This window comes from Nomascus leucogenys, chromosome 16 (assembly GCF_006542625.1).
Source record: "Nomascus leucogenys isolate Asia chromosome 16, Asia_NLE_v1, whole genome shotgun sequence".
NCBI lineage: Eukaryota > Metazoa > Chordata > Mammalia > Primates > Hylobatidae > Nomascus > Nomascus leucogenys.
The window spans coordinates 33152150-33173224 of NC_044396.1; the positions used below are offsets into that span (position 1 = coordinate 33152150).

At 36.9% G+C, this 21075-nt stretch overlaps 1 protein-coding gene across 5 annotated transcripts in view; it reads right to left on the reverse strand.

Annotated features, from left to right (window-relative positions):
• Positions 1 to 6475: 6475 nt before the first annotated feature.
• GDAP1 (ganglioside induced differentiation associated protein 1) overlaps positions 6476 to 21075 on the reverse strand; it is a 46287-nt gene continuing 31687 nt past the window's right edge. For all 5 annotated transcript variants that reach the window (XM_030794958.1, XM_030794959.1, XM_030794957.1 and 2 more), the window contains 4 exons: positions 13041 to 13214; positions 11357 to 11451; positions 10299 to 10413; positions 6476 to 9371 (listed from right to left, as the gene is read on the reverse strand). In XM_030794958.1, the coding sequence (XP_030650818.1) occupies positions 8989 to 9371; positions 10299 to 10413; positions 11357 to 11451; positions 13041 to 13197 (750 nt within the window). In that variant the 5' untranslated portion in view covers positions 13198 to 13214 and the 3' untranslated portion in view covers positions 6476 to 8988. The remainder of the gene's footprint in view (positions 9372 to 10298; positions 10414 to 11356; positions 11452 to 13040; positions 13215 to 21075) is intronic.

The following is a 21075-nucleotide window of genomic DNA, read 5'->3' on the forward strand; positions in this document are numbered from 1 at the left end:
ACCCCATCATCTCAGCCCAAAATCTCCTTAAGCTGATAAGCAACTTCAGCAAAGTCTCAGGATATAAAATCAATGTGCAAAAATCACAAGCATTCTTATACACTAATAACAGACAGAGAGCCAAATCATGAGTGAACTCCCACTCACGATTGCTTCAAAGAGAATAAAATACCCAGGAATCCAATTTACAAGGGATGTGAAGGACCTCTTCAAGGAGAACTACAAACCACTGCTCAACAAAATAAAAGAGGACACAAACAAATGGAAGAACATTCCATGTTCATGGATAGGAAGAATCAATATCATGAAAATGGCCATACTGCCCAAGGTAATTTATAGATTCAATGCCATCCCCATCAAGCTACCAATGACTTTCTTCACAGAATTGGAAAAAACTACTTTAAAGTTCATATGGAACCAAAAAAGGCCCAGCATTGCCAAGTCAATCCTATGCCAAAAGAACAAAGCTGGAGGCACCACGCTACCTGACTTCAAACTATACTACAAGGCTACAGTAACCAAAACAGCATGGTACTAGCACCAAAACAGACATATAGACCAATGGAACAGAACAGAGCCCTCAGAAATAATACCACACATCTACAACCATCTGATCTTTGACAAACCTGACCAAAACAAGAAATGGGGAAAAAATTCCCTATTTAATAAATGGTGCTGGAAAAACTGGCTAGCCATATGTAGAAAGCTGAAACTGGATCCCTTCCTTACACCTTATACAAAAATTAATTCAAGATGGACTAAAGACTTAAATGTTAGACCTAAAACCATAAAAACCCTAGAAGAAAACCTAGGCAATACTATTCGGGACATAGGCATGGGCAAGGAGTTCATGACTAAAACACCAAAAGCAATGACAACAAAAGCCAAAATTGACAAATGGAATCTAATTAAACTAAAGAGCTTCTGCACAGCAAAAGAAACTACCATCAGAGTGAACAGACAACCTACAGAATGGGAGAAAATTTTTGCAATCTACTCATCTGACAAAGAGCTAATATCCAGAATCTACAAAGAACTCAAAGAAATGTACAAGAAAAAATCAAACCCCATCAAAAAGTGGGCGAAGGATATGAACAGACACTTCTCAAAAGAAGACATTTATGCAGCCAACAGATACATGAAAAAATGCTCATCATCACTGGCCATTAGAGAAATGCAAATCAAAACCACAATGAGATACCATCTCACACCAGTTAGAATGGTGATCATTAAAAAGTCAGGAAACAACAGGTGCTGGAGAGGTTGTGGAGAAATAGGAACACTTTGACACTGTTGGTGGGACTGTAAACTAGTTCAACCATTGTGGAAGACAGTGTGGCGATTCCTCAAGGATCTAGAACTAGAAATACCATTTGATCCAGCCATCCCATTACTGGGTATATACCCAAAGGATTATAAATCATGCTGCTATAAAGACACATGCACACATATGTTTATTGCAGCACTATTCACAATAGCAAAGACTTGGAACCAACCCAAATGTCCATCAATGATAGACTGGATTAAGAAAATGTGGCACATATACATCATGGAATACTATGCAGCCATAAAAAATGAAGAGTTCCTATCCTTTGAGGGACATGGATGAAGCTGGAAACCATCATTCTCAGCAAACTGTCACAAGGACAAAAAACCAAACACCACATATTCTCACTCATAGGTGGGAATTGAACAATGAGAACACTTGGACACAGGAAGGGGAACATCATACACCGGGGCCTGTCATGGGGTGGGGGGAGGGGAGAGGGATAGCATTAGGAAATATATCTAATGTAAATGACGAGCTAATGGGTGCAGCACACCAACATGGCACATGTATACATATGTCACAAACCTGCACGTTGTGCACATGTACCCTAGAACTTAAAGTATAATAATAAAAAAATAAAAAATTTTTAACAAAGCTATAAATTTCCCTCTAAGCACTGCCTTTGCTGTATCTCACAAATTCTGAAGTGTATTTTTATTATTCAACTCAAAATATTTTCTTATTCCCTTGTGATTTCTTCTTTCAGCCATGGGTTACAAATGTGCTATTTAATTTCCAAATATTTGAAAATGCTTAAAATATTTTAGTTGTTTTTTCACTTAATTCCACAATGGCCACAGAATATACTCTGCAACATAAAAATCTGAATCTTTACTGAGATTTGTTTTATGGCCTAGAATATGTCTACTTTGATGAGCATTCCATATGCACATGAAAAGAATGTTTATTCCACAGTTTTTGAGTATGTCTAGTAAATGTGAATGAGCTCAAGTTGGCTGACAGTGTGCTCAGATCTTCTATATCCCAATTGAATTTTCGTCTACTTTATCTACTCATTACTGAGAGAATAGTGATAAAATCTCCAACTAACTTTTTCCATTGGTTCTGTCAGATTTTGCCACATACATTTTGAAGCTCTTAGATGAATATGTATTTATGATTATGTCTTCCTAATAAATTCTTTTGTGATTCATAAATGTCCCTCTTTGTCTCTTGTAAAACTCTGTCTTAAACTCCACTTTTTCTGAAATTAATATAGCCATACCATCTTTCTTGATATATACCTGGTATATCGCTTTCCATACTTTTATGTTCAGTTTATACATGCTTAAAGTACATCTCATAAATAGTGCATACTTGTGTCTTGCATTCTTATCTGATCTCTGACCTTCAATTGGAACATTTTACATTTAATGCTATTTACATTTACATATCATGCAATTATTGCTTTGGTGTGTTTAAGTCTACCACCTTGCTATGTTTTCCATTTGTCCCTTCTGTTTGTTTTGTTGCTTCTTTCATTGGTATTTTATTTCTATTTGTTTCTTAGGGATTTTTTAAATTTTAGTGTTCCTCCAGAGCTAACAATGTGTTCTTATCAGAGTTTATTTAGTGTCAAAATTGCACTACTTCACCCTTGACACTACTTCCTTCTTCACACTTCCCACTTGATACTTTTCATTTGGCACATCTGTCCTCACACTTCATTCTTTACATATCACTAAACTCATAGCTTTACAATAGTGTAATTCCATTCATCCACTTCCTCCAACCTTTGTGTTTTTCATATATTTACTTCCACATATATTATACAGCCCAGAAATTTACATTTTACATAATAATGCTATTATTCTTGTTCTAAACAGTAACCTTTTAAGGAAATTATGAGGCAATAAAAGTCTTTATATGTACCCATTATTTGCCATTCCTGCACTGCTTTTCTTTCCCCTCTCTGTGGATTTGGTTTCCATTTTGTATCATTCTCCATCAGCCTGAAAATGGCCTTTAGCAGTTTTTGGTTTTGCAGGGGCCTGCTGGATCCAACTTCTCTTGGCTTCAATTTATATGAAATAAAGTGTCTTAAAAACCCAAGTTTTTAAGGGGCATTTTCTCTGGATATAAAATTTTGAATTGGCAGGATTCCCTCACCACCCCTTCCCACCCCATCAGCACTTTAAAGACATTTTCATTGTTGTCTGCATTCCACTATTTCTGGTAAGTCAGCACACATTCTTATCATCATTCTCCTGTGTATATCTTTTATTTTCCCCTCAAACTGCTTTCAAGATTTTTTTGTTTTCAGCAGTCCGACAATGATATGCCTATGTGAGGCTTTCTTGGTATTTATCTTTCAGTGAGTTCAGTGATTTTCTTGGACGAGTAAGTAAATGTTTTTTCATCAAATTTGGTAAAATATGGCATTATTTTATATATATGCACACACACACACACATATTTCCTGCCCCATTCTTTGTTCTTTTTACAACTCCCGTAACACATATATTAGACCAGTTGATATTTTCCACATGTTCCTGAGGCTGTGTTTCTTTATCTTCCTTTTGCCATCTCCCACCTGCTGTGAAGCCCATCCAATGAATTTTTCACTTACATAATTTTCTAAAATTTCCATTTGGTTTCTTTTAATGGTTTTATTTTCTCTCCCAAGATTTTCTGTCAATTCAATCAGACATTTTCTTTTAATTCTATAAACATATATTGTCTGTTAGCTGCTTTAAAGTATTTGCTAAACCTAACATTTAGGTCATATCTGTTTATTACTTTTTTTCAATGACAGTCCTGTAACTTTGCTTGTCTGGTAATTTTCTACTGTGTCCTGGACATTGTTAGTGATACCTTATAGAGACTCTGGATTCTGTTATCTTCTCTCCGAAGCATGTTGATTCTTGTTCTAGTAGGCAGTGCAGTTACTGGCTAGTCACCTTTAAATTGTGTACGTTTTGTCCTGTGCTTTGTTATGGAAGGCACGTAGAAGCCCAAGATGTTTCCCAAGCACCTCTGACTTGGCAGAAATCAACCTCCAGAATACGTCTCCCTTGCAGATCTTGTCATGACTTGGTTTCAGCCTTTTTTAGGATGGGTACAGAGCAGTGGTCTTCAACTGGAGATGATTTTTCTCCCCCAGTGACATTTGGCAATACCTGAAGACATTTTGATTTGTCACAATTGGGGTGCGGAGCACTACAGGCATTTAAGAGGTAGAGGCCAAGGAAGCTGGTAAACATCCTACAACACACAGAATAGCTCCACACAACAAAGAATTATCTGGTTTATAATATCAATAGGGCCAAGATTGAAAAATGCTGGTAAGCCTTACTCCAGGCCATGGTCCTTACTCCTGACTAGGGGATTAACAAGGTGTTAATGAGGCCCTCCTCTACCTGAAAGGAATCTCCAGTGATTTTCATCACTGCTTGATGTCCAATATCTCTAGTAAATTGCTCTCTGATAGGCCTCGTGTAGTCTTGCTCTGCAGATGCTATTTCTTGATGGGAAAGTCTGTAACATCATGTTGCAAGGGAATGAGCAGAGCAATAAGAATTTTTACAATGTAACCACTTCTGCTTTCAGTGCTAATCATTTTTAGTTCATATCATTTTCGTAATGCAAACCTTCATTTTCTTTTGAGCACTGAACTTAATGTAGGCTCTCTGAAAACCTGTCTTCATTATATTTTTATGACATGTATTTGGCAATGTTTACAAGTAATTTTGTTGAGTATCAGATTCTTAAATTCAAAAGGTAGTTTAATCTGAAGATACCAAAAGCTATACTTATACATGCTGGCCATACACCTGAAATTTTACTTTGTTAAAAATTAATTTACATATATGGATATGAATATTGTTTTTGGCATGGAAACTTGACCCTTTCATTATGTTTCACTAAGCTATACTATTGGCTCTCCTACTAAGGGATTTCAATGACAGCACTTTGTAATTAAGGAATCAATGCATAAGTAATAAAGTAAAAGACTGAAGACAAAAACTTAACTTTCCCAAAGGAATTTTATGACAAGGTAATGTGAATGAAATAGATACACCACCCTACTTGAATCAAAGAGTATATCAAGGCCCACCGCAAGCATGTTTTGTCTCAAGTGCCACAGAGCTGCTCTACCCCACTGCCTTCTCACCAATGCCAATCTCTCCTCTCTCCTAACACAGTTAGGCCCCAACTTAGGTGCAATCAATAAAGGATACTGCTGTCATCCATCCACTGTCTAATTCATAAACTGAGTTCTTCCACTCCTCTTCATTTTCATAATGTAATACATAATTAAAACTACTATCCTCACACTAGAAATTACACTTCCGCACTTTGTTTGGAATCTACTACCCTACCTAGTAAAACAACTGTTCTGGAGTATTACAAAATCAAGACGTTCTGATATGGGTAAGCAGAGATCAAGTAAATGGGCCAATAGTTGGCATAAACAATATGATGGTTATATCTGAATACTGATTTATTTATTGCATTAATTTGACCTTCATGTCTTTACCACACTGTTTTTTTTTTTCTGAGCAGACTACAAAGTTAGATATTCAGGTGACTTTCCATAACTATTCAGTATTGTTGCCCTTTGTTCTTGTTTGTAAATTCAAGGAAAACAATGCCAATTAGACTTGGATTTAATTTGCTTTGTTCAGTGCAAAATGAAAGTACTCAATTTCTACTTGATTAGAATGGCTAAGCTTACCAAGCTAGAAATGTAGAAGGTAATTTGAATATTCACAATCCATACTCAATAAAAGAGAATTAGCTATGTCAAAAATATACATAAATATGAGTAATACTTGAAACCCAGTAAACATGTAAGAAAACTATTTTGCAAAGATAAGTACTCACTGTTCATCATTTTCATGCTCTCCCATGGTAGGTGGCTGGCTGCAACAGAGCTATATTAATGAGCAGCATCAATGTTATTCTTTTTTTTTTTTTTTTGAGAGATCAGTGTTATTCTTTAGGCCGCTATTCATCTTAAGTGTGCATATTTAAATGAAGCAAGAGTCAGCAATTTTGTTATAACGAAAATATGGCATCCTATAGCTAAGTATCTTGAATACCTAACCTCTGCTTATTTTACCCTTTTAACTACCACATGATGCTTTGATTTTAAATGAAAAAAATACATCTGTTTTCCAAAAAAGATTATAAAATGAGTACTTTGTTTTAGGGTTCATATTTATTTTCCAATTACTTTTATTGATCTTACGGAATAGTGTCTTGGTCTCTCTATTGCATTAAACAACACCAAAAATCTACAACGCTGGTGTCAACAGCAATAATTACTAAAAATTGAGCAAGCAATTTACGACTATCTGCAATTATGGAAAATGGATTCAAAAGGCATCTGTTGCAATAACAATAGTATTTATTTGTGTTAAGACACAAAAAGCCAACATAACTTTAGTACCTCAGGCATTTTTCTAATTGTGATATTTATACAAATTTTAGAAATTGATGAGTACATTGACCAGTCACCAATAATCATGAAAAAGAAAATACATATAAGTGCCTATTTAGCTAATAGTGTGTTTAACTCTACCTTGACATTGTGTGATACTGTAATCCCTTTCAAAGCATTGGAAATCAGTCACATTTGCCTCAAGCTTTTTTAAAACAGAAGAATAATCTGATGAAGATGCCCTTATTTCAGAAACTGAGGTCATTACTATCTTTGCTTGAAACATTTTAGAAGAGTTGCTGAACAAAAAGAACACTCAATCTTAGTCTACTGGATGAACAGCGACATCTAGTGGTCATTGTATCCCTAAACAAACACCTTAAAAGCATAAACTCAAGTATCCATGAAATACATGAAATTGCCACTATCTTTAACGTATTTCCAAAGAAACTGTACAAGGAAAGTATAAACACATTCTAGAAATATTCCCTATGATTCAGGAATAATATAAATTGAAAGAAAAGTTAACCATGGACTTCTAATTTTTATTCTTAACAACCTTTTCATAGGTAAATATCCTTCAGAGGTTTTTATAAAAATCCAATTCTTATTTCTTCACGACTCAGTTCTTGTTTCTAACAGAGTGACATAAAGAACTCAAACACTATGAACTAATGAATAATAAGTTCTATGGCTCTAATGAATACATGGATTGGTATGTCCCAGCAACAGATTCAGACACTCCATATGATGACATACTAATGTGCAAATTTTAAATGTTATAAAAGCTGCTACTCAATTATTGTTTGACTGAGTTTACTCTGGAGGTTTTATTAATTTTTTGTAAATCAGGAACATATAGTTCATCAAGGTTTTCTAATACAACTAGGTCATGAAATGGAATTACAGCATCAAAATAGAATTAAAAAATCATTTTGCCATCAAAAAGTCATTGTTTCCTAGGTATGACTTTCCTATTAATAATAAAGTTAGTACATTCTTTGGCTATTGTTGTTCACTGGGACCTCAGCACATCATCTCTATGCCTGCTACCCACCAGACACCAGAAATGGCTCCTAAGGCCTTCATGGCCAGCTCCAGGGAAACTGCCTTCCTGCCACCATGAAAGACTTTTTCTGAGCACAAACCATTTATTGAAGTTCCAAGGTTATTCATGGGACACACCGAGACTGTACCTTCCACATGAACTGAGGTATCCCCCCCAAATCCCTTAAACATACATGAGTGAATACAGGTATGCATCACTATCTATCCATTTAATTCATCTTCCCTAGATTAACTGCCAAGTGCTAAGACTAGAGCTTTCTAGTAAGTCTTTGTTGATGATCATAAACAGATGAAAGATCTGGACAACCATTTTTGTGTTAACAGACCAGCCTCCCCAAACGAAGAATGAACATATTTGGTGCTCCCAGATCATCAAAATACCCACTACCCAGCCAATACCCAGACATGCTAGTGATTAGCTGGGAAATTCACCTAAATGCCACTTATGTGTATGAAGAGGGCTATAGATGCCATCCTTTCTACCTCCCACTGACTGGACATGACCATCCAGAGGAATGGTATCTTACAGGCACCATCTAAAACAGTAAGGAACCATTACCACTTGGTAATTCAAATTGCAGACCATCTGAAATGGTAAGGAATCATCTTAATATCACTTAAGACTTCTACAGAAATGCTAGGCAGATGTGTTCCAATGAGCATCAAATTTCTAGTATATAAGCACTTAATCTTACTAAAGCAATGTGTGTGATTCATAAGCATTTAAAATTAACACTGAGGTTAAATAAGAAGCTATACATATAAAGCCTGGGGTTCTCTCCAGCCCACTATCCCCAGTGATTCCCTAGTCCTCTCCTAAGAGTTCTCAATTACAGGAGTGTATGTGTGGGCAGTAGCCACAAGTAACTAAATGTGAGGTTTACCAATGAGACAGGCAGCCATGAATGTTGGAGGCACCCGAAGCTTACTTTCTATTGCTCTACCCTATACAGACTTCACTCTCTCATTTTTCCTTCTCTTATCTCTTTGCCTTCTTATTTCTGCCTGGAGCTGGCAGCTGTAGAATAAAGCAATTTTGTGTCCTATTGCTACCTGAACCCCTGTGTTGTGTAACAAAGATGACTTCTGAATTTTAGGAAAAAATACTGCTAACTACTCAATAAGACAGACTCAGAGAGCCATGGGCAATCACAAGGTCTAGCTAAATGCTTGGATGAGCTGCCACGACAAGATCCCAACAAACCTAGAAATAATTTGGTCTGGGTCTAAATGGTAATATCATGCTGCCAAGCCTCTTTCTGAAAAGCATAAAAGCAAAATATCCCACTCCTGCAAGCAAACCAACCACAAGGGTCGTGCCAAGAACTTTTGGGGCCCTTTTCTTGGCCACCCGGAATGCTGTTGGCAGCACTGCAGAGATTAATATATTGTTGACATGTCCTAAAACCTTGTTAAATGTTTTTCTCTTCAAGACACGCTCATAATAGGTTTCCAAGTTTGGTCGCTTTCCGTTTCCCCAGTTTCTCCTTGCAAACCCCAGGAACTTCAGTCGATGCAATGTGACAGCAAGTGAGACGTCTGCCAGGGTGAAGGATTCACCGCAGAGCCAAGGTTGCTGGCCCTCTTCTAATTAGAGAAAGGGACATAGAGAATTAGAGGCAAGCACTCTACAGATAGACTCCAGCTGGTATCAGTGGTCTCAGCCTTAAGGGTGAGTGTGAGTATAGCAAAAGATGAAGGCCATTATATATTTTCTTGACAGCCACACTCAGAGAATAATTTCATGCTTTAAAAAAAAAGTCCATGCAAATGTATCCCAGGCCAAAGGAGACTTGCTTGACATCTGTCAGCCATCCAGTTCCCTATGTAAGATTGCAGCCACTTGAGCTTATCACTTTGTAAAGGACACTAAGGGGTTGGGAGCCTCCAAGCTAGTTAAAAGATACTTCCTTCTGGTTTATAAAAGCAGTTCTGCTTTAGAAAAATCCATAAAGCTGAGTCTGAAACATCACTCAGTGGCTACTGCTCTTAGTCATTTAAAGCAGTAGAGCTTTTGTGACAGGTAACATAGTCTTCAACTCTAGTCGGAGTAGCATAAATGGCCCATGTGTATACACCTATGGCTTAACCCTGAAGCCAGTTCACTGGCCTGCTTACCAGCCAGTCTACAGATGCCCACGTGCTGGTCCTTATTACACTTTAGATTGGAGGCTGTCTCCCTGCCTAAGGAAAAAACTAGAGGGAACATTCAAGCAATTACTCAAGTTATTCAAGCAAACTAACTACTATAATTACAAATTTGTAAAACAGGTAAAAATCTCCCAAGCATAATTTAAATTATGCAGAAAAATCCTTCATGTAGATGCAAATTGAGTTACAATTAGACACCTGGGTTTTTCTGGGTGCAATATCATTATTGCTATCATAATTAAAACTGCCCGTGAATAACAACAATGAAAAGCAGATTACAGAAAGTTTTTGGTGAGACCTAAGAATGTTCCCATGAATAATACCGATGTTGAAAAGAGAAAAAGAATATAAATGAGAACCTACCTGGGGTTTCTTCATTTCTTCTTTGCAATTCAGTTTCAACCTGATCCAAGACTTTCTCCAACTCATCAAGAATTTTCTTCAAATACTTGACATTGTCATGATCAAGCAGCTTTGACTAATTAACCACCAAAAAAAGAAACCAAACAGATTATTTGCACCTTTAAATAAAATAAATCTAGGTAAAGCAGATACAAACTCTTACAGAGTTCAGCCTATTTTAGACAATGAGAATAGAAAAACTCGGCAAAAAAAAAAGAGAGAGAGAGCTAAGTTGAAGGGAAATATCCCAGCTGTGAAAATGACCCAGGAGCAGACCCACCACTCACTGGCAGCTCCTATGAGGCCAGATGACCAGAGAAGGCAAAGAATGGGAGGGACACGAAGAGCCGTCTGCCAAGCCCAACTCAGGAAAACAATTCCAGCAGCCATAATTGAAAGAGTAGCTGAAGGGTCAGGGATGAGAAAGAAGCCCAAGTGAAGGAGTTAAACAATGAGTGGAGAGTCAGTCAAGTGATTATGAGTGCAGGTGTTTCTTCTGAGGAGCTCATTTAGCTAAGATAGGATAAAGGAAGGTGGGAAGTTGGGGAGGGTGGGAATGCTGCTGTTTTCTACACTTTTAATATGACAGAAGCTTGCAATAGTTGCTGGGCCCAGGGAAGGAATCAATAGAAGGAGAAAGGCTGACCATAAAGCACACTCCTCAGGGGGCAAAGCAAGTTAGTGCGACACATGGAGGGATGTAGGTCTAGTGAGGACTTCCAGTGGTGGAATACCTGAAATGACAGATTCTAGAATATGTTATGAACTTCCTTTGCATTTCATAACTTTTTTGGCAACCAGCATGCTCAATATCTGCTTGTTAAGCACTTGTCATCAAGTTTGAATATCAAGTCTAATAAAAAATTCTTTCTAAAAGGAGAACATAAGCCAAAGGTAACATGTGTACTGGTGAATTGCAATATTTAAAAGAAGATAATCTAGAAATAGTGGTACTTTACAAAAAGTAGAACATTTACTCCGTGCAGTGTATGTCAACTGAGGACAGCTGATCGGCTTACTTTAAGTCGTTTCTGTTTTGCAATGTATGCTTCTTGTAAATCTGGGTTTTCTTCAGCAAGTTTCTTCAGCTCAGACTCTGTGTTTCCAATTTGGCCTGATAATAAAAACATTTTGGAAACAGAAAATTATTTTCTCCCTTCTACACCAGAAACAAGGAGAAGCAGAGAAACTCAATGACAAGAGCATGAGCTCTGGGGCTCATGCCCTGCTTCTCTGCCTTGGGCTTACCCTGTCTATGCCTCAGTTTCCTCACCCTTCAAATGGAACCATAAGAGTATCTGCCGGCTGGGCACGGTGGCTCACGCCTGTAATCCCAGCACTTTGGGAGGCCAAGGCGGGAGGATCAGGAGGTCAAGAGATCGAGACCATCTTGGCCAACATGGTGAAACCCCATCTCTACTAAAAATACAAAAATTGGCCGGCGTGGTGGCACGTGCCTGTCATCCCAGCTACTCGGGAGGCTGAGGCAGGAGAATCACTTGAACTCAGGAAGCGGAGGTTGCAGTGAGCCAAGATGATGCCACTGCACTCCAGCATGGAAACAGAGCGAGACTCCATCCAAAAAAAAAAAAAAAAGAAAAGAAAAGAAAAGAGTATCTGCCATGCAGGGTGAAGGCTAAATGAGAAGCTTCATGGGAAGCACTTAGAGCAAGGCCCAGCACTTTACAGTGCTCAGCACAGGCTTGCTGCTCCGCCTTCCTCTACCTTTCAAGCTTTCTATAATGAACTCCTATATGAAGGGAGGAAAAAGCCTTATTTTAAAAAAATATTAACTATAGATCATAGAATTATAGTCAAAACTCTTGTTTCAAATCCTATAAAGGGTATTTATGAAGAGGAGGAGGAATCAGAGAAAAGAGAAGCAGGAAGAGAAGGCAGTGGAGAAGAAAAAGGAAGAGAAGGGAGAAAAGGGAAGTGGTGAAAAGGGAGGGGAGAGAAGAGGAGAGGAAAAGGAGGGGTATCAAAAAGGAAAAAAAGAATAATAATAATAATAAAGGTGAGTATCATATAATGGGGAAAAAATGGTTTCTGGATTTAGAAGATGTGAGTTTGAGTGTTTCTGATCAACATTCCCAAAGTGAGACCACTGCCATCATCCTTTCCCTTCTTATCCCCAATTATCTGTGCTATAAAGCACACCTCCTGCTCCACAGATCATGCACTGACTATTCTCATGACAGGAGGAAGGCAGAAAGCTGGATGTCACAACTCAATCCCAATAAATCTCCTATCACTGAGCATAGAGACAGAGTAATAGTTAGACACCCTCTAGTCCAGTTTCCTCAAATAACGAAACAACAATTAAGGACCAGTAACATGAACTCAACTGCCCATAATCCTAGGCAGATCCCAGCTTTTCAGATTCCTAGGCCATCTGTTCATGAGAACATGTTATATTCTTCACTCTTCCATAATCCACTCTTCTGAGTTTTACGCAAGCTTGGCCCTCAAAGCCAAGAGCTGATAAATCAGGTCCTATAGACAATAAATGTCCAATTGAGCAAGTGAAGCACAGATTAATCTGACTGGTTCATGGATCAATCCATAACATGTACATCCATGAAGCAAACTCAACAACCCTATTCCCAATCTTCTTTTAGTGACCATGAGACATGCTAGGTCTCAAAATGAATTAAAAGAAAGTGTCAGACAGAATTCCAGGTCTTTAAAATGTTTACATACTACGAATCCTTGTAGTTGCATAAGCCGGGATCATGGAGTCCACAGTTAACTCAGGATGTAAAATGCAGCCATGTGTATAGGCATCCATTGGCAAGGAGTCAAGCAGCTCTCGGTAATGTTGTACCCGTGGGTAATACATGCTTCCTTTATCAGGCATTAACCTGGGTGTTCTTTCTGAAATACACACGCACAAATATTGAAGAAAAAGTTACAAATCAGTTGTTACACTCAAAAGCAAAACAAAAACACTATCCACTCATCATTAACATTTTCAACATATCTGTATATTCGAAAAATACTGTCTCCTCACCTCAGACATTCAAAGTTTGAAATGGTCTGATGCACCAGACAAGATCCCAAACCATAATCACACCGGTATTCTCTCATTTCTTCACCTTGCAAACTGCACTCAGCCCTCAAGGCCCAGTTATTTATGCCATTTATTCCATGAAGCATTCCCTAACCTCCTAAACTGCCAACATCTGACTGGCTCACATGTGCCTTCTTCTATATATCCATAACACATTACACACACTCTGTTACAGCCCTTATCACACTGTAATTCATTGCATCTTTTTTCCCCATCACTGTCTTCAGGGAAAGGAACCTGCAATCCAGAGTCTAGCACAGTTCTCCACACACTTTAGGCCCTCAATAAAGTTTGGTTAATTGAATGAGGACTCATTATGGGAAGATAATCAGGGGCTACTCTTTTCTAGGTGCCAACCAACATCAGGAGTGACCCTACTGACACATATGAATGTGAATGACAATCTATATGGAACAGGAAAGGCCTTTGCTCAAATATCATAGGTGCACTTTCCCCAGGAATTTCTAACAATTATCTCTGGAAAGAGCGTTCTACATACATCCTTATTTGCTAGTTAAAATCCAGACTGTCGAGTCCTTGAGGGCAGGGAACATGTACTGCTCTCTGTTAAATCCCCAGTGCATAGTATAATGTTTGACATGTCATAGGTGTTTAATAAACTATAATGAATACATTCCAAAATTTCCAATTATTATATAGATTACTTGAGCTGGAGAAGTGCTGCAGTAGTTAACACGTACACTCAGATACAAGGGCTGAAAATTTCTCCCAAGATCCCACAGCCAATTAGAGGCAGAACTAGAACTAAAGTCATCTGATTCGTAATGTAATGTTCTCTTTGATTATACCATCATAACATTTTCAAAGGATTTTCATTTCATAGACTATCCAAAAAGAATAAAAGTGAAGGATGCAACCCAAAGGTCACGGCTATGTCCCTTCAGAATCTCTTCCTACTCTGGCTCTCAAACTGTCCCTAAAAAATGTCAGGTCTAATAACTATCACAATTTCAAAGTATTAAGATATCTGCAATAACTTAACCATGAACATATCTGTGAGTTCTATTGGTTATCAAAGCCAGAAGCACTCCTGATATTGCCATGGATTGTGCCTACATTGCTAATGGAAGGAAATAATTCCTTTAAATAGAGATACAGTTATTCCCCATACAAGATCTCAAATCTCCTGAATTCTATTCATAAACCCCTAAGGGCAACAGTTCTCACACCATGGTCTGAGGATCCCTGCGTTTTCCTAAAACACGTTTGGGGGATCTACAAAGATATTTTTATAGAAATACTAAGATGTTAATTACTTTTTCACTCTTATTCTCTCTGAAGTGTACAGTAGAAGTTTCCAGAGGCTACAGGAAACATGACTCTATCACTCTGACAGCTAGTGGGATTGTGCTTAACTAGGCTAATATTTTAAGTTTTCTCAGTTTTGCTTTCTAAATGGTAAATATTGATAGCTATGATCCACATAAATAAATGCTCTCTGGTATCCTCAAAGACAAAGGGGTGCAGAGACCAAAAAGTTTAAGAACTAATGCTTTAGGGGTCCAAGAACCTCAGGCTAATAACCACAAATAGTACATTTTCAAATGCTTCCCAAAAGGTCAAAGTAATGGCTAGTGGCTCTGGCTGCTTTCTGGTGCTGGGCCCTGGGGCTTCTCTCCAGAAGAGCATACCATTTCCTTCCTAGGAAAGTGAATGAAGCAGGAAAAACAATGTCTAATTGCTTTCTGGGGAGAATCCATCAGGCCAAGCCCAAATTCTTCAAGGAGGACAAATGTTTAAATCCATGAAAATAATTTTCTTCTACTCAGTGTGCCATTACTATCTAACCATTTCCTGAAGCACTCTGTCAGAGCATGAGATACCCACTGAACCCAAGTTATCGCCCCACTCTCTTTCTTTGTGCGCGTCAAGCATGCCCTCTCCAGTATCACAGGGGCACTGCACTGCCATCCTCCTCACACTGAAGCACAACAGTATCTGCTGCTTCTGATAAAAGAGTTTTTCAAAGGACAACTGGGAATTTCCTTTGAATTATAGAGGAGATCCGCCCTCTCAATCCCATCCTATTTTATTTTCCAGTTCTTCCATAGAGCACCTTTATCAAAATACTAAAAGCAAGAATTTTTTTCTCAGTAATGTACCTCAATCAGGAGTGGGAAAGCAACATAAGGCATACTGGGGCAGGACAGAGAATTAGGGAGTTTTAAGAAGCAGGCAATGAGAGGAGGTCCCAGCACTGGGGAGTGGGATTGCAATAGTGGAAATGAGGCTTGGTATTAAGCTGGAAGAACAAATAAGTTGGCACAAGATCCGACTTGCTGGAAGAACTGAGTAGGGGACAAGTTTTATATTACACATAAATTTAGGCAGCAAATTATAAACCAGCAGATAGACATAAAGCAGAAAGATTTGATAAACAGCAGAGGAAACCAAAAGAAGCAAAAAATAAAATCAGAAAGAAACAATAAAAGCATTCTGCAGCCATGTAATGGAGACAAATGGGCCGCTACATTCTCAAGTCCCTGTAATGCTGAGTAAAATAACAACGGCTCTGAGCCATTTTTTAAAATTACATTTGGTTTTCCCAAAGGTAAAAACTAAAAAGAAATTAGGGGCTTAAAGGCATAAGTTTTCATTATTTTACAAAATTCACTACTCTGGTTACCCATCTTTCCTAGTAAAGGCAGATAAAGGAGGCATTATTATGCCTTGTTTTCAAGAAAGACTCCCCTAGGTCCACTTGTACAACTTTCAAGTCTCCCTTACTAGCTCAATGGAAACAGATTAGATTTCATTCCTCACTCTAGCCCTTTGCTATTTATTTTACTTAGACTGTATAGTGATTGCATCAGTATATAATATGCATAACACAGCTGAACAATATTGTACCCTTCAACTAGTCACACACTAGGCTATTAAAAAAAATACAATAATGGGCTGGGCACGGTGGCTTATGCCTGTAATCCCAGCACTTTGGGAGGCCAAGGCAGGCAGATCATGAGGTCAGGAGATCAAGAGACCATCCTGGCCAACATGGTGAAACCCCATCTCTACTAAAATACGAAAAATTAGCCGGGCGTGGTGGTGCGTGCCTATAGTCCCAGCTACTCGGGAGGCTGAAGCAGGGGAATCACTTGAACCCAGGAGGCGGAGGTTGCAGGGAGCCGAGATCACGCCACTGCACTCCAGCCTGGTGACAGAGCAAGACTCTGTCTCAAAAAAAAAAAAAAAAAAAGTATATATATATATATACACACACACACACACACAAATAATGTTAAACAATTAAGTTATGACCTGAGGCAAAAGATATGGTTGCAAACTGATTGATTACAATTCAATGCTGTCATAACTCTTGAACTAGAAAGAGCAAATCGAAATACAGATAAGAAAAAAAACAAAAAGACCTGGTGTCGAATTATATCAGTTCACTGTATGCATCCAGGATTTTGAGACAAATTTATAGCATTATTCTCAATAAATTTTATGTACTATACATTAAATGTTTAACTACTTTTAACTGGTATTATAGTTAAGACTTTTAACAGAAACATTTTTAATGATGGAAGCAAAAACTCCTTTATCAGACAGTTTGTTCCAATTGTTAGATACACATAATATAGAAAGAGGGCCTCTGAATTTTAATACCCCCACCTGTCTGCTAAAATTGGACAAATCACAAAGAGTAAAAAAGTTACTTTTTAAAGCAACTTTTACTGACAATAATTAAAGACTGATATTCTTTTCCACGCCATATGGTATATTTTCTCCACACTTTGTGCTAATCTGCAATTTCAGTATATGTGCTAAAAGGCCTATATTCAACTATATACAAGAGCCTTTTCTTGATGATCATAAATATAAATATTAACTGGTAATTCCTTAAATAACTATTTTTAATATAACAGTGACATCAGAATTAATGTTCTTTTTTAAATGTTACATTTGATGAAATTCAAATGTAACATTTAAATATATTTTATAAATAACATTGTATCTATAAATTTAGATATCCTAATAAGATTTATGTGATTTTAATATCATACTAGAATAGTTTATTTCCAAACTAAATTATATTTCCTAAGAATAAATTATATATCTAGACATAAGATATGAACGTGATGTTCAGAGAACTGTTACATTAAATCACAAAAATCCATTATTCTTGATTCCAGGTTACCAGAGTTATTTGGTAGTAATACATATGTTCTAGTATTTTATAGTTATTTCATATAATTTTGATTAGTAGCCAAGTTAAATTTTATTTAAAGAGGTTATGAGCATAATAGCTAGATTGAAAAATCCATATTTGTGTGTATATTCACCTTGTCACATCCATTCTTCCTCAGTTTACCTAGTTTGCTTACTCTCATACCTTATCTAGCTTAATCAATTGCTTGCTATAAAATGACTATTCCTCACCACATGCCCAGAGTTAAAGAGGTATCATGTATACATGAAACAGTCTATAAAACTGTACAGTAATAGCAAGTGTATATGTTAAGGACAGATTTGGAATTATCAGCAAACTTATAGAAAGAAATTACCTTTGAAGACTAGCAAGCTTCTAATGATTTTGGATCTTTAAAATATCTCTGAAGTATCCCAGGACCCTATACCCAATTAATACCCAATAAATGGTTACTTAAAGAATAAATGAAGAGATAGCTCTTGGCCAGCTCTTAGTTTGGCAGTCAGAAGCATCATTCATGTCTATACCATTCTTCCATGTGACTGCTGTCCAAAAAAAAAAAAAAAAAATCAAATATAGCCATTATCCAACAGATATTCACTATTTCAGGCTATGACTTGAAAAGGGTGACCTCAGCTATCAAACTACCAATTATTTAATGAACTATCCCAAAAGTACAAAGATAGAAATATGTAAATGTAAACAAAAAAGTTGAAAAATGTTTCTAGATCAGCAAGTCATTTTTGGCATAATCCCCACTGGATCGATAACAAGGGACAGCAAATAACAGTGAAGGACATACTAGTTCACTACATTCTGTTCTTTAGAGGAATGGCTACACTTACAGTCTCCTGTCATGACCATGGGCGACTGCACACCTCATGAAATCCATCCACTTATTCTATCTCATCAACGTTCCTCAAAGTTACATCCATAATTGGACAAAATGTCAACTATTCCAAACAGCTCAGAATGCAGAGGGTTACAACTCACCCTGTTCTCAACAAAATCTACAATTTTCAAAGAACCTGAAATCACACTAGCCATTTGTTTTAACACTGGTAACTTACTATCTATTAACCAGGTTCCCCATTCTTTTGGAATGCAGGTGGTTTTTTAAAAACAAAAGTCTCATACCTATTTTCCTCATACCATTTTATATTTAGCCTTGTTAAACTTTATCTTATTTTTCCATTTTGTTGTATTTCCATAAGAAATATTTTATAAGCTAGTCATCATTTTGACTATTTACCTTTTCTGTCATTCACAAATGTAATCGTATTTCTTCCATGTCTTTATTCAAATCATTGATTTGTTAGGCTCAAGTCAAAACAGAAGCCTACAAGAACATTACAAGGGATCCCTGTACAAGCTAACATCTGTTTCAATAATTCATTCATTTTAATCATTCAAATATATTTATTAAGCACCTATTAAGAAACATTCACTGTATAAGGCATTCGGGATAGTTTTTAATAATATACTATTCCCAACCTCATGGTACTTACAGTGGTGTACAATCAAACATTTAAAATAAAGTATAAAAACCATTATAAGTAAAGTGAGTGTCTATAGTTGAAGAGGTAATATGGTATTAGAAATCTATAAATTAATATTCTTTAATATGGTAGTTTATTCATCTGCAAATGTGCATTACAATCCTCTAGCTATATTTGCTCCTTTATTCCACAAGGGTATATGTAACGTAATCACAAATGTTCTACTTAAATCAAGATATACTATATCTAGAACCATGCCTGGCACATAATAGACAGTTTTTTAAAAGTGTTAGGGACATTCTCCAGCAGTGTAAAACTTAAACTGGTTCCTTTCACTGAGATACACAAAAATTTTAAACATAAATAACTTTTCACAATCTATTCTAGATTTCCACCAGACTTAAAGACAGTAATTTACACCAGTGCTTACTTAATTAACACTAATTTATAGCAGTATTCTCAAACTTTAATGTACATACAAATCACATGGGGCTCTTGTTAAAACAAAGATTCTAATTTGATAAATCTGCAGAGAGCTCTAAGGTTCTGCAGTTCTAACAAGCTCCCAGGTGACACCAATGCTGCTGGTGACTGGAACATACAGTAAGTAGCAAGGGTTGGTAGAATTCACTTTTCCCCGTCTTTGACAATAGGATGTTTGTCGATCTTGTCTGACTTTCATTCTCCATGAGTTTTTAAAGATAAAGTATCTTAATTATAATTGTGATAATGCTGTTTTTAAAATTTCAGTACTCTGAGATAAACTTCTTCTTGACCTTGATTTATATAACTTAGCCTTGATTTATATAAACTATTGTTCTCTTGCTGTCTTCCTATCTACCATAAGTTTTGGGTCCCTTAATCGTTTTTTCATCCTTCCCAATTGATTGAAAGATATTCAACAAGTTAGTGGCAGCATCAGACTAAAAGCTAGGACTCTTGATTGCTGAGTTACAATAATAGTTCAACCAGAATTAAACTCTGCGGTTTCCATATTTCCATCCTGTCACAGCCTACAGTGCCTTCTCTTCTAATTCTTAAGTAATCAAAAGAACTTAGCATTTCCTTTGTTTGGTTATTTAAATACAACTTAGCAGGACACAGAACATATTTCTGCTTTGTTACTATTCTGTACTAAAAGCAAAAGAGAAAGACTAAGGAAAATTGTAAGAAAACCTAATAATTGGTAACATTACTATGTTGTAAATATAATTTATATCACTGAATTTCTTAGAGGAAAAACAGTGGAAGGAGGGGATGGAGGAGGGGAATGATGACAGTAGAAGCAGTTCAAGCAATGCTACCAAAAAACTTAAATGGGATTTTCCATTTAGAATACCTTTTTAAGTTTTTGATCATTTAAAGTAGATTTATTAACACAATTATTTTGTTTTGTTCCATTATAATTACATCCCCCAAGAAATACAAATTAACAGACTTATCCATTTCCAAAAAGCTCAAGATTGAGAAAAATTGTCTTAAATGAACTAGTTGTCACTTTCAGTACAGTCCCTAGCAAATAAATTTACAAGGAATAGCAAATAAAGATGAAAAGAAAGTACATCATTAAATGCTTTGGTTTAGGCTAAAGTTACCTTTAATTAAAACCGCCAATCACAATCCTAGGGGACTAGCACTTAGATTAAGAACAGGGGTAGCCCATTGCTAATCTAATGCCCTGGGCTTCCCCCGCCTCACTTCCCACTATCTAGGCCTAATACTCATTTTCCTTCTAAGTACCTGAGACTTTTTTTGTCCTAGTAATTTCCTTTGTCAGCTTCCTGTAGTTTGGGGCTAGGTTCTGCTTTCACCCTACCCTATTAACATCAACATAACTGGTGGCAGATGAAAAGTAGCAATCTCATACAGCCTTTTCAGAAGAGCATTCAGCTGGAAGCTCTGAGCCCCATGTTCTGCTCTCAGCAATGTCCACTGTGATCAGCTGTGTAGTCTTGGGTAAATCTTTGAAGCTACAGTTCACCTCAAAGGATT